Below are 15,288 nucleotides of genomic sequence, written 5' to 3'. Positions count from 1 at the left end.
GAAGCACAAGTTCAAGAAGCATGGTGCATTCCTCATAGCCATGTGCTGCAGTGAGAGAGGGTGACCCGCTGGAGAGTGTACAGGATTTTACACTATTTGGAATTTGTGATTAATTTGCGCTCAAGGTTTTATTTTGTGGCTGCAAACCCTTTTGCTGATTTCCATGGATATACCACTGTTCACAACGGATATTTAAGGATACTTCAGTGTCAAACCATCTGGAATATGGGACTTTTAATCTCTGATTTGGGCTGTGTGGAAAGAGAAAGGCATTTGTATGCCAAGTTCTTGGTAATTTTGATAAGTATGTCACATTAATGCTGCTTCTTTTTTGATGACTCTGCCCTATGCTGCACAGATTGTATTTTATTGCTTGAGGGGATGTTATCCATATATTTGCGCTCAGTTCCCGGACGTTATCCTGGGATGGCATCATCCTGTTAGAGTTTCTGTTCAGGCTTAGTCCTATATTATAATGTGCTATTTGTCCTTTACAATGTATCTCTATAAAGTTTCTTGTTTAAAATAATGAATAACTCTACTGGACATATTTAAAATACAGTACATACTGTACAGAGTTGCCTCATCAATTTGAGTACAACAATGCACAATATACAAAATCTCTCAAGCGGTTTGTGTCTTGAGCATACATGATAAAGAGCAGTGGCGGGAAGCTTGTTAACATGCAGTTGTAAACACGTTTCATTGGACAAACCTGCCTGCAAGCCACTTGACAGATATTGGCCTTTTACCAGATTAGTGTTCATTGACCTTTTCACTTCTCACCCTTCCCTGACTGAGTGAACCTGTAACCTCTGTGACGTCGTTCTGTGTGTCTGTCCTCTCTCTCTCTCTCTCTCTCTCTCTCTCTCTCTCTCTCTCTCTCTCTCTAGTATTAGGCTAAACACATTGAGATACATTGCTGGTTAAGACTGTAACTCTTCTCTCTTTCTCTCTCATTCTCTTTCCCCAGCATTTGCAGGTAAAGTCTCCCCAACCAGCTCAGATGCTCTCCTCAGTGCGTCTGTGGTCACGACCACCCCCACCCCGCCGAACGTGTACCTCCCCGCTAACTTCAAGCTCTCCAACACCCAGTTGGCCTTCTTCCTGCGCAAGGCTGCGACCTCAGGCCAGGGCAGTAGCAGCCCCAACAATGGCCACCCTCTACAGCGTTCTGAGAGCTTTGTGGTCTTCCAAACCAAGGAGCTGCCAGCCGTCAACATCACCTTCGGTCCTTTCGCCCAGGACCAGACCCTATCCAAGGACCTCCTCCAACCCTCCAGCTCCCTGGACATCCCTGGCAAGCTGACGGTCAACTGGAAGGTCCGGGCCTTCATCGTCCAGTCCCGGGTATACTCCAGTAACCCCCTGGTCCAGGTGCTGTTCTATATTGCCGGTCGTGACTGGGATGACTTCAAGGTCCAGGACAAGCTGCCCTGCGTGAGGATCCACGCCTTCCGTGACGTGCGGGAGATCAAAACCTCCTGCCACCTGCGGGGGAATCTGGCCCAGTGCTTGGCCCAGCTGGAGCTGCCCCCCACCTGGTTCAACATCAACGTGGCCCCCCTGGGCCGGAGGAAAGGCTCCAGTGACGGGCTGGAGCTCACCGGGGAGACCCTCCAGGCAGAGCTCTACTACACCCTCTATGACCCGGACGGCCGAGGGGAGTGTGGGGATGGCTCGGGCCGTCGGGGTGGTGGGGGGTCCTCGCAGCACCCCCTTCTCCGCATCGGGAGCATCAGCCTGTACCAGTCCAGCCAGGAGCAGCTGGTTGTGGACAAGCAGCTGGATAAGAACATGTTCCTCAGGTTGCCGGAGAAGCCGCTGAAGCCTGGGGAGACGCTCAGCATCTTCCTCTACCTGGTGCCCAACTCCACCGTGGACCAATTCACCCTCAAGTAAGTGTGGGCTGATATTGATACGTCATACTGAGGTGAAATAATCCTTCATGTGTCAGTGATGTATTCCACTCCATGATTATATGAATTTGAATTCTGAACACCCAAAGTAGCATGTAATCACATATTCCATCCTCCTCATTTCGTTTCCTATCACCGAGTCTGGAAATTGGTCTTATGGTAATTATAACGAGGTATGATGGGGATAAAGAGACTTAAGGAACCGTAGTCTGAACCCTCTTTTGAAGTCGTGGTGAAACGTATTGCACAGAAACATTTCCTGTACCTAAAAGAGGGAGCTTAAAGTAATTAACTTTGAGATATTTTCCAAGCCACGGGTGCCATGACATGTTGAAGTGTCTTTTTTTTTTAATATACGGCTTAAAAGGCAATTTTTGAATCATGTGCCACATTGAACACATACTCTGACCTCGTCAAGAACAAGCACATTCCTCTCATACCCGTAACACGGCGGAGGCCTATTTAATTTCCTAGTGGCATTGATTCGGCCAGCACAGTCATAACAATGAAAGGACTATGTCATGTAACATCTTTTTGAATCTCATGTTAGACTCTGTGACTTTGAGAATATAAGAACGAGCACTCACCCTCCTGACAGAACCGGCATAATGGGTATTAATTGACATCTGTTCAAATTAAATTCCTCATGAGCTGACCCACTTCTTGTTGAATTAGAGCTTAGGGGATATGAGGCATGTCTTCTCTCCAGCGCCCCTGTGTTTCTCACTTTTACTCCTTTTTCGTCAACATAATGGGAGGGTTAGAGTTCCCGCGAAAAGAAAATGATTATTTAAATCCATGAAAGCCTTCTGGAAAATTAGCTTTTTCTTCTTCTCTCCCCTGAAGATGAGAAAAATGGAGGGGGAGGGGCCGATATTAACCGGTATCTGAGGCATGACGAAGAAACGCTTCGTAAACACGGTGCTATTTATCGTAATGAAAACTCTCAGACTTCAATTTAGGAATTCACCGTGAATTAATTAGGCTTCAATAACTCATTATGCTGAACAGGAGCAGGCACAGCTATGATTTATGCAGGCAGGGATAGTTCATTAGTGTTATCTCCCAGTTCAACACGAAAGACTCCTACTACAACCCCTTGATGGGGTGTGTGTGTGTGTGTGTGTGTGTGTGTGCGTGCGCACGTGCAAGACTGGTGATGGGTGTAAAGGTATGGATTATTCTTATGTCTTATGGTCCTCACAAAAGTGTTTCACAAGGTCAAGGCCCTATTTCCACTAAACTCAATGTGTGGCTTGTGACCGAACCATTTTTCATAAAATCCAGACTCTGAGGAGGAGAGTCCGAAGCATTTGTCTTCACACCATTACAGTAATGTCTGCACCCAAGGAGACTGCATCCCAGAGAGATCCATGACCTAGTGTTATTCATCTTTTTCTTCTGTTACACACTATACCGCCCCCCCCCCCCCCCCCCCAAGCATTTACTAATGGCCTGCTTGTTCAGGACATCTCGATTTCATAATCAGTTAATTTTCAGGTGTTCAAAGCTGATTTCTAGAATCTAGCTTTTTAAGGACCAGTGATTCTCTATCTATATAGTCTTTGATGATTATTGCCTTTTGTTTTCATATTACGTCGATTAATATTTCAATCAAATAGTACCAAGCATCATCAGGTTGTGGATGTAACGTGCCCATCTCTGCTCCATACCATCAACACCCAAAATGCATTCAATTATTTTACCTTTTCATTGAATCTTTGACCATCATTTCAGTTTCGGTGAATATCTCACATGCATACTCACAAGGTCCAGGGTACAGCAGCCTACCGAATTTATAAGGCTCCTTGGAGGCAGGAGTGAAGAATCATAATAAGAAGCTACAGTAAGAGAAGAAATCCTAGGCTGAAACCGTGAGCCGGCTGACTCAATGGGGGGTGAATTAAACAGCGCTGGAAGCCAACTGTTGAGGTGTCCCCACAAAAAGAAGATGATTAAATATGTAATAAAGAAAGTCTTTAAATATGAATTGAACTCAGCGGAAGTCTACCTCCCGTTCTACCCCTCCCTTCTTCCTCCGCCTCCGTCCATGTCCCTTTGAAGGCTTCGCTGGTTATTGCAGTGGATCACATGCAGACTTTTAACTTGTGGAAATTCCCTTCATTTTCCATTGCCATTGTAGCAAACGTGTCCTTGGCTTTGTGTTTGTGTGTAAGCGTTTATATAAATAAGTGTCAAATGTTCTCATAGCAGTTTGACAATGTTGTGTTCTGCAGTGTTAATGATATCCAGCATGTATATGTGATGGTTGTCATCATATTGGAAAGAATTATGATTTTGAATTAGGTTGATTCCATGACATTTCAATGAACTGAAGTCAAATCCTGCCTTGTGTACATATTGGCCCCTTCCCATGAACAGTGCATGAGCGCCCTGGGTACAAATGACTCAAATTGTTCTGCAAGCTAAAGGAGAAAGGTTAGAGCAAGTTAGTGATGGTGACCCATATTCAGCATATTCCCTGTGGCATGTTTTGCGCTATCCAAGAACACGGCAACTTCCTGACCTGGGCGTCTGTTTCCTGTTGCCCAATGGCCCCTCTCGCCTGCCATGTGTCCCACTGCTGCCTCATCTGTCCCCACCGCTTTGATGGGAAATGTCAGCCTGACTCGGTACTGAGTGAGCGTGCTCTGATCTGATGACTCAGGAGTGCCATTCTGCCACGGGGTGGCTTGTCAGCCCACAACGACCACGAAACAGAGCCTAGTATCAGTGTTCATCTCCAATAGGGGGCAGCCAGGAGAGCCATGTCACTGCCCGCCCACCCTCCCCTATCTCCCCCCTCTGACATCATTTGATTGACCCTCCCTCAGTTGGGGCTTTCCAGATTGTTATCTTCTTTTCGAATTCCCCTCTCTGCTAGTGTCATTGAGAGAGATACCTGTGAAGTAGTCACTCACTCTGTCTCACTCTCCCATACGGCGAACAAGTTATTTACGGTCAGGAAGAAAAGTGTCAAGAAAGCCATTTACAGTTGCACAATGCTAGTGGGTGTCCAATTCCTATAGGCCTTGGACACATAAACCTTACAACCAAGATGTATGTGGCAGATGTTTAATGAAATGTCCCCATGCTTTGAACTTGGGTTTTGTGGAGCGTGGAGGACAGTTGCACATCATAGTGTGCTGCAGCTTTTCGGGCAGTTCAAACTTTAAATTGTTTGCTTGAAATTACTTTAGCATTTAGTCCTAGACAATAATTTATTATGCTTGAAGAGAGGTACGTTATGTCCTTCCTTGAGATTGCCTAAATCGTTCCAACTGACCAATCTGACTTCTAAATAGTGAAAGTTTAATAAATTGCAGAGTAAAAATCTTTGACTCCATTGTCTGGTGTGAACAGCAAAGAACTGTGATTGGTTTACACACCTCCATGATTGACAGCACATGCAAATTGTAGGGACTGAATTCCAATCACTGGGTGTCATCATGCCCAAGAGTGATTTCTGGGGTCAAATAGTCAAGGCCACATTTGTATTTAACTGACCTTTTTATTTTTCCTTTTACCTTGCTATTTCAATTTATACCTTGATAGGCGTGATCACCATATAGGTTATTGTCATGCTCTGGAGAGATTACATGATTGAAGATTGAAGATTGAAGGTGTGTGTGTGTGTGTGTGTGTGTGTGTGTGTGTGTGTGTGTGTGTGTGTGTGTGTGTGTGTGTACCAGCCTGCTTGCCTGTGTGAGTATGCTTGTGTGTTTGTGCTGTCGTAATGTACATGTGAAAATCAAGGACATATTCTTCTACGGGCTGTTTATAATGGAACCTCTGAGAAAAACTACTGTCACTCAATGAATGATGATATCATGTGTAACTTAAGCATTGGGCCAAACAATACAATCTACTTAGCCAGTCTATTTGCTTGAAACAGACAGACGTCTATCCCTCCAAGGGGTTTAGCATTACAGAAAATTAGTCTTACAGTATTACTCAGTCAATGTCAATTTGTGTCCCTTTCTATTAAATCTGTTCTATTAGATCTGCACAGTCCCCCTTCTTCTGGTTATCCCTGGCCCTTCAGGAGGTTTAGACAGGCAAAGATAAGAGCTATGTTTCCACTGCAGGCTTTCTCTTCTCTCTCTCTCTCTCTCTCTCTCTCTCTCTCTCTCTCTTTACCTGTCCCCCCTTTCATCATGTCAAAAACAGCCAGAAATTGGTCTGGCTTTTGTCTGACACCCAACATTTTTACAGAGGCTCCCTAGAAAGTTATCTTCTCCCTGTAAGAGCACAAAAAAGTTCTGCCCTCGGGAGCCATTCTGGTACCTGATACAGCTTCAAAGGAGGTGTGGTGGAGGAGCTGGATTTTCCCCACAACTGTCTGTGATTGGGATGATGTATCGATGCTGGAGGGGGTGTCTTTGCAGCCGCAGATAAAGCGACAATAACAGTTATTCCAAAACCTTTGGGATTAAAAGGAGGCTCGTTTAAAAAACCTTGTGCACATGACAAGCTCAAAACATATTTTAATACTTAGCTATTCAATACTCTTTCCAGATCACAGGCTCGGACCGGGCCTGATTAACTGTCAATTGAATCAGGCCAGTCCAGGCATGGGTTTTCCGCGACAGAGCTGTGTTCAATTTGTTTTAGGTATAATCGTACGTAGCTGTGTGATAACTCCCAACCGCCTACTGCTTTTTTCCCTTTCTCTAGTCATAAATGCACAGCAGCAGCACCTGTTCAATTAAATGCTTTTGTTGTTGTTATTGTCCTTTAGGCTATATATATCTAAGCTACAGTGCCCTCCATAAGTATTGGAAAGAGAAAGCATTGTGTCTTCTTTTAGCTCTGTACTCAAACTATTACTATGAGGTTAAAGTAGAGATTCCCATCTTTAATTCAATGTTTTCTTTTTTCAGATTGGTTTCACCATTTAGAAATTACAACCCTCTTTATACATAGTCCCCCTATTTCTGCTATTGGTATCTGTCAACATGAAGACCACATTGCAAGTCAAGGAAGCCTGAGAAATTGGAGAGAAACTATAATAAACACATCCAAAACCTTAGGCTTACCAACAACAACAGTTTGCAAATCATTAAGTTTGGTTTTTGAGCCGTCTTTTACATTATCTCTCTGTTTCTGTCAGTCCTAATTGAATTTGTGTTCAAAGTGACTGCGGGGAAAAACACAAATTTGCAAATTTGCCCCTGCTCTGTCATCCTCTCTTTGCCTGCACCTGACCAAGAGTATCAAATTAATTTAAAACATAATAAACTTTGCTGCGTGAAGTATTCAGTTATGGAAAGCTATCGGCAACAATACTCACGAACACCCAAAACAGGCGACAGCAGCAAGATCTGGCTTATTTCTGGAAAAGTATTCTATAAAGGCAGATGCAGTAAATACAGTTAGTGTTTAATGCAGTAACTAAGGTGTGTTTTCAAGCAGTCTCTCTCTCCACCATTCTCAGCGAGTGGCACTGCAATTTTGCTGTTGTGCGCAATGGATAAAGGCACGGCCTTATTCTAGACTTTTCTAGAGCTCTGGCCTCATTTCAGCTGAATTTTTAGGCCCGTTAAAAACTCTAATGTTGATGTCTATTGTACTGTATTTGAAGAAAATTACACTGATAATGCTGTGGCACGTCACGTCTCCACCTCAGTGAACTTAAGAATTCATTCCTTATGCCTCATTGGGAGTCACCCAATGTTGATGTAAACACTGGCATCAAATCATACAGAGAGCGGGAGAACAGAAGAGACTATTTATTGCGTGCTGCTCTGTGCCATGCTGTCCCTGCCTGGCAGATTTGCATATGGCAGAGCTTCCACACTATTACGAGGCATGAAGGGAAACTCATGCAAAAGTAAATGATCTAACATACCAAATGCTAATAGCCATTTCCATGAAAGATAGGTAATTCTGAAATGAAGAAATGTGGGCGAGGGCATCGTCGGGTTAGTGTGTTTTCTACAGATGGCGAAGGGGGAGGGTTTTTAAGGAAAGCTAATGGGTATAGATGCACAATATGAATTGTATTTTTCACTTCGCTTGATCTGGAGGATATGCCAAGTTGCTAAAAACCTGTCACACATTTGTATGTTGGCCACATGTTTATTTGACTAGCCCAGGTTTAGTTCCGCCACCGGTATGGGGATGTGGGGTTTTCACTGGCCAGCTTTGTGGATCACTGGCCTGGCCTTGTCCTTGGCTGGTGAAACTGCTGACATTGCCTCAACAGTCCATACTGCTCATAAAGCCCACTCATGCCAATACAGCATTGGTAATACATCAAGTGTCACATGATATATAGTATCATGGCACTGATATATTGTCATGCTGTAGAGATGCCTTATATATATATAGATGCCATATATATATACAGATATATATAGATGCCATATATATATACACACACTGTATATACACACACTCACTGAACACTTTATTACACTATAGAACACTATACTAATACTGGGTAGGGCCTCCCTTTGCTCTCTAAACAGCCTCAATTCTTCGTGGCATTGATTCCTCAAGATGTTGGAAACATTCCCTTGAGATTCTGGTCCATGATGATATGATTGCATCACGCAAGTCCTGCAGATTTTTCAGGTGCACTTTCAAGCTGTGAATATCCCGTTTTACTACATCCCAAAGGTGTTCCCAATTGGATTCAGATCCGGTGACTGGGAAGGCCACTGAAGAACACTGAACTCATTGTCATGTTCATGAAACCAGTTTGAGATGACTTTTGCTTTGTGACATGGTGCATTATCATGCTGGAAGTAGCCATTAGAAGATGGATAAATTGTGGCCATGAAGGGATGCACATGGTCAGCAACAATACTCAAATAGGCTGTGGCATTTAAGCAATGATTGATTGGTATTAACAGGCCCAAAGTATGCCAAGAAAACATTCCCCACACCATTACACCACCTCCACCATGAGAAGGTGTACAGGTGTTCCTAATAAAGTGTTCTGTGATTATATACACACACACACTAAGTGCACAAAACAATGTTTTGTTTTTTTCAATGATTTTTCAAATGTGCCATTTTCTGCTGCAGGGAAATAATAGCTTGTCTTGGCTTGTCTGACACAAAAGAGAATATCACTGTACCTTGGTGGCTCCGGGATTGGGCTTTGTCATTTGAAGGGTGTTTTGCACACCAATTTAGACCCCCCGCCGGTGGAAAGGCAGTTTGAACCAAAGTGGTTTTGAACTGAGAACTTTAAATGAGGGTTAGAGGAGGAGAAGGAGGGTGGGGGGGGGGGTAATTGCAGCACATTACAGTAATTACCTTGACTCTGACACACTGCCCTGCTGTCCAGTGGAGCCTCTGCCTGGCCAGTGCTTTCCCGGTATCCTCCCACCGCTGTGCAGGCTACCCAGGGGGCCGTGCCTGGGGCTCTGAGATAAGGCGAGGCCCATTCACATGAGCGCCAGTGGGAAGTAAGTATCTCTCCAAGAGCCAGGCGGGAACCGCAGGCTGCAGGGCCCATCCGCGTGGCTAACTGACGGTATAGCACACACACACACACACACACACACACACACACACACACGAGCAGACACAATAACAAACACACACTTATCCCCTCTTTCTCTTTCTGTCTCTCATCGACACATACACAAACACACACATTACAAAGATTCACTAACACACCCATACACAGCTTACAAGCACACATTGACCACTGTACAAACACACACACACACACACACACACACACACACACACACACACACACACGCACGCACACACATTGTCTTAGAGGAGACAGGGTGGCAAATGGATGTTGGATGAGAGGGGTCCCGGCACCCAGCCAGCCTCCCTGCAGCTAAAAAGCCTCCTGTGCCACGTGTCTCCCTGGACCTCAGTGGCTGGGCTTCTCACGTGTCTCCCTGGACCTCAGTGGCTGGGCTTCTCACGTGTCTCCCTGGACCTCAGTGGCTGGGCTTCTCACGTGTCTCCCTGGACCTCAGTGGCTGGGCTTCTCACGTGATGCACAGTTTGTGTTTCCTTCGTCTGGTTGTGCGCGGCTCAATGCTAAAGCGAGGCACTGGGCCAAAGGAGCATTTATCAGCTGCGGCCCTCAAATGAAAAAGGGGCGGCGACGGTGAATTAGGCGTACGCTAACACAGACGATACTGATTCCTTATTGCAAACATCACTTCATGGTCATGTGATCTTGGTTTACATTTCAGCGTGGTGTGATGATCACGTGTACCGTTATTCCCCCATGTAAAATTCTCTATGCAGCAGTCAAGCAAACAGGGGTGAATTTCAATGAGACAATTATTCGGGTTAATCTCAGAAATTTGCCACACAGCAATATCAGAATAAACTGAATTTAAAATTTTGAACTGTATGAAAAGGATGATGATGTGCTCTAATGGGTGATACGAGGGTTGTCGTCCCCTACCCCCAACCCACCCACCCCCGACCCCCCCAACCTGCCCTGTTATTCGCCAACACAAAACTGTGTTTAACCTCGCCACATTCCATGTTGCACAAAGCATCAAAGTTGGCCAAATCTAAATATGTCCACCTCACAGAGCCTGAGGTGTAAATCCAGCTTTGCCGTAGTGATTAGAAGGGCATAACAATGTGTGGCATGGTAACAGGTCTGAGCAATTTTGATTGATTTGATTAATTACCCTTAATAGGAGATCTGTGAGGTTAGTTGTTATGGAGCGTGCTTAGTTCAGGCAGGTGCTGGCTGTCTGGCAGGTGACAGATCAGCTGTTACACCCGACACAATTACGTGTTACTCGTTGATATGGTGGCCTATTTAAGTGGTCAGTCTATACACCTCTCTGTAGCCAAAATATTGTTGCTGATACTGTTGGTCGTTACTGTGCTATGAGAGTGTTGCTGTTGTTTTCGTTCCCAACACCACCACCCCCAGCCTCCACCTGCTTTGGTTCTGCTCTGTCTGTATGTATGGAAGGGTTTATATATGGGCTCCCTGCCATGTAATATGCATGTATATGCTGTAGTCGTTTATAACTCACAGGCCGGGAGCTCTCAAAAGAGCAGAGCCAGCCAAATATGCCAAGCCTAATTGTGTAACCATTTTATTTTCAATAAATGGGGAAACAACGTGTTTCTGACTGAACTGAAGTGGAAAAACAGCTTTTCCTGTTTAAAACAGTCTATGTGGCCTTGGTTGTAGTCATATACATCCATTCTAGCCCAAAGAAAGTGTAAAAACTAACTTAGTTAAATGTACGCCGAGTATTTTCATGTTCACACAGAGCGTACATTAAACATCACCTCCAAGAAACAAATCTCTCAGTTGCATTTTTTGAAAAGCAGGAGGAGGAAAATCAAGGCGAAATCAGCCAGTGCAGCTCTCTTTTAAATGGTGAATGCATACATGTACATGTACCATGTAAATGTGAGCAATGTCTGTAGGGAGATTCTAACGACAAAGATTTAGTCTGTTTGCTAAAGAATATTACAAAAACATGCCCGCTAGGACCATATATACTGAAAAATGTATGCATTTGTTGCAATGTAAGTCGCTTTGGATAAAAGCTTCAGCTAAATGGCATACAGTGCATTCAGAAAGTATTCAGAATACTTATGTAATTTTATTTTCAATAAATTAGCAACAATTTCTAAAAAACAGTTTTTACTTTGTCATTATGGGGTATTGTGTGTAGATTGATGAGGGGAAAAAATAATTCAATCCATTTTAGAATAAGGCTGTAACATAACAAAATGTGGAAAAAGTGAAGGGGTCTGAATACTTTCCGAATGCACTGTATTTTATATTATTATGATATTATTTGCAGTCACTCGGTCCATTCCGTGAAAACAGAATATCAGGACATTTACAGTATACGGTCTCTGAAAACCTTTGGTTGTAAGTAATCCATCCCCTCCTCACGTTTTCCAATTCTAGCCAGCTCACAAAAGAACAAACTCACGTAATGCTTCCGTATATATACATCTTATTCTACGTGCATCTCAACCACCTGACTTGTCCCTTTCATCCGGGGCACCTATATATCGCAGTTGATATTTCCCTCTCCATGCATTCGGATGCTGCGCGCCAGCCCCATGGCTAGAGCAAAGCCCCCATGACAGCTCTGACCATCAAGTGTGAAACGTGTTTCTCTCCTCCTGGCGGGGGCACAGTGGAGGCTCCGTGCGCTTGGGGTCGTTACGTGAGGCTGATTTAAATGAGAATACATTTGTGAGCACGGGCCCCCCTATTATTGATGCCTCCCAGCTAACTGGGGCAGATTTGTTATGGCTATTTCCTGTGCCCTCCCATGCTCTCTAATGGCTGTTTAGCGCCGCAGCCTCTCAGCTCTCTGAGAGAGCCATGACCCTCTTACCATTTTATTGGAAGTTATTAAAGCCCAATAGACAAACAGGAGACTGAGGGCAAATGGAGCCCTGAAATAGCTGATTTGACTCTCTCTCTCTCGTGAGTGCTGCTGCCTCGCCCAGAATGAAAATGCGGTTGTGTTTGGGGTGGAGGTAACGTTTCTCTGAGAAGAATGTTGTATTCTCTGCAGAGTCATGACTTTATGTAGAATGACTACAGTGTGTTGTATTGTAAGGTTTGCCTGTGTGTGATATTTTTGTACACAAAACTTTCCTTTTGAAAGTTTCAGAATACACATTTGTATGTAAGCTATTTCCTGTATACTGTACATTGTCACCGGAAGATCAAAAGATGAGAATAATATGAAAAAAAACTTCACCTCACCTTGCATTGCAAATGAAAACCCCCATCACAATACTGACCCTGGTGCTCTACAGTGTCTCCTTGCCTCGCATACAACAGCTGATGCTGAGCCCGGCTCCCATCTCAGCACAGCACCCATCCATCCTCGCACTCAAACCATCATTTAGACAACACAGAACCAACCATGCAGGGTCGACTTGGCTTGGTGGCTCCGTGTGAGCCCCAGACTGAGTACCCCCCCGCACCCCCCCCACCCCTCCACTGCCCTGAGAGACGCCCCTGTGTTGGAGTGCAGCAGGGCAGGCTGCGTTGTCAGTCAGAGAGTCCTGTGTGTGGGAGAGAGCCAGCCGGTCAGAACAGACGGCCATGTTCCAACAGATTCCCCACACCTCCGGCGGGCGCTATTGTGTGGAGGAGTCCCTCAGGGCGGGGTATTATGAGGTGTTGAGGAGTTGGACACGGGGGCTAAGCGCTGAGGGACTTGGGGTGTAGGGGGAGGAATGGAACATGGCAAGGATAAATGGATGGCCATTTGTTTATTTTCACTAGTGGCTCATACTGAATACTTGGAGGTGTTGCATATAGGGATATTTGTTGATGCACTGACAATAACCATGCAAGTATAATTTGGATTTTTCTAGCCAGCATACTGTCTGACATATGGAACAGCCTATATGAGATAGTCTCACGGGGCTTGATGTGTTGTCTTCCATATGTTTCTGCCATACTGTCTGGGACCCTTTTGCCTTCTGTGTTCTATAGACTATAGTCAGAGGGACATGCGCACACACAGGAAATCTGCATATCCGTATTCGTCTTCCAAATCTGGTTGTGCCTTAATTCGACATCCCCTGGAGACAAAATTAGTCGCTAACTTTGAGAGTCTTGCTGTTAGCTGTCTGCACTAGCTATCGAGATTTAGAGAAAGCACAGTTTCCACCTTCATTCAGAGCCCCCAGCTCCCCAAACTCTGATTTAGAGAAAGCACAGTTTCCACCCTCATTCAGAGCCCCCAGCTCTGTCTGTCTGTAGAGCTGGAGGATTTAATTTTTTCCCTTCTCAAAGTTCTCTAAAGCTGGATTCATTATTTCCAGACGTACCACACAAGCTGGTACGGATGGCCTGAGACTATGCATGAACCATTGACCATGAAAAGTTGTCCCCAAAACAAACCCGTTGCTATCGGTTAATAAAGTTTAATCTTGTTTTTAGAGGGATCCATTTTCACATGCAAAGTCCTCAGCTAACTGAACAGGAATTCCAATGCTTTTAATTCTGAATAGTCAGCGACTGTAAATCATCTATTTGCCCAATATGATTTGGTGCACAGCTGTGTTGTGTGCTAGACGCCAGGGACTGTCAAACATATCATGAATATTCCAAAAGTATGCTGTGAATTTGTTTGTGCGAGGGATGCATTTGGGACAAATGTTTGGGGTATAAAGTATGTAAATGGCAGGCATGAGCATGGCAGACTTCCGTGACCCACTCCCCTCCTCGTATAACATTTGGACACTTGGATGTGTAACACAGGAGCAGATGTTCAGCTGCCTTTTTAACATGCAAAACACAAGAGAGAAGCTGCCATTTTATTTCCCCCACTTACTATTTAACGTCGAGACATTCAAATGTTCAATTGTCACGTCCCCAGCTTTTCGATAGAAAAAATAATCAAATCTTTTGCCAAGAGACATTGTAAAATAAGTGAATGAACTCATTTCCCTACAAATTGGTACACATTATTGAATAATTTGTCTGGTGCAGGGCATCATTTGTTCCTATGGCAACCGATTGGCTGGTCCAAGTCCCCTCAGATGAAAATGAATGATTTCACATTCATTTGGTATAATGGAGATTTTATAGAACAGCCGAGTGACTCATTCATTTTATTTTACTTTCTTTGTTATCCTTATTTTGAGAGAGAGTCCCACATAGTAAGTACACTTGAAAGTCAACTGTAATTCCATCAGACTATCATCCTTTTCGTAGGCCTTGAATGTCACATACTGTATAATGTAATCTAAATGGCTTCATGTTCAGGGAAATGCTATTGTTGCTTTCGGTTGGTTGCCTTAGATGTGACAATGCCTGTAGCTTTTTGTCCCATTATCCACCTGTCTATCATTCGCCAGCAAGTGATACCTTACGAATAATTAATTAGCCGGTGAAGTGTGAATTGGATTGAATTAAAACTACGATGGACTAGACACTAAAGTACTAGACACAACCAGACTCAGGGTTTTGTCCTTAGTTGCTCTGGGCCTCTCTCGTGTAGGAGGCAGAGAGAGAAAGAGGGAGAGCTTTACGCTGCGTTTATATAAAAGCCCGGTCACACAAAAGAATGCTTTGTTCCATTTGAGCAAACTTGCTGTAAAAACCGCACGGCCCCCTGAGCGTGTGAAAAGTAAATGTTGCCTCATCAGCCGCGATGCCTCATAATCTGGTCTGAGCCCTTTGATGGAACATAGATTGCAAATTGTCAGGGTGACGACGGCAACGATGGTTTAGGGGCAATCTTCCAGATCAGCGGTCTCGCTTTTCCACGCCTCCTCTCTTTTGACAAACAGGGGGGCTGATGTCATGGCGGCCATCAATGTTGTTTTTGGCGTGGCCTTGTGCACAAACACACATAATTAAAAGAGTCATTAAGCACGGTATATGACTGTGTGTGTGTGTGTGTGTTTTGGATGG

The 15,288-nt window shown here is 44.4% G+C and overlaps 1 protein-coding gene across 1 annotated transcript in view; it reads left to right on the top strand.

Moving 5' to 3' along the window:
- Positions 1–225: 225 nt before the first annotated feature.
- Positions 226–15,288, top strand: part of tmem132e (transmembrane protein 132E) — a gene marked incomplete at both ends in the record, with an annotated part of 51,915 nt that continues 36,852 nt past the window's right edge. The window contains 2 exons of the mRNA XM_083685796.1: positions 226–304; positions 974–1,898. Of these exons, the coding sequence (XP_083541922.1) occupies positions 226–304; positions 974–1,898 (1,004 nt within the window). The remainder of the gene's footprint in view (positions 305–973; positions 1,899–15,288) is intronic.

This window comes from Argentina silus (genome assembly GCF_951799395.1).
Source record: "Argentina silus genome assembly, chromosome: 2".
In the NCBI taxonomy this organism is placed as follows: Eukaryota; Metazoa; Chordata; class Actinopteri; order Argentiniformes; family Argentinidae; genus Argentina; species Argentina silus.
This window is presented reverse-complemented; position numbering and strand designations above follow the sequence as displayed.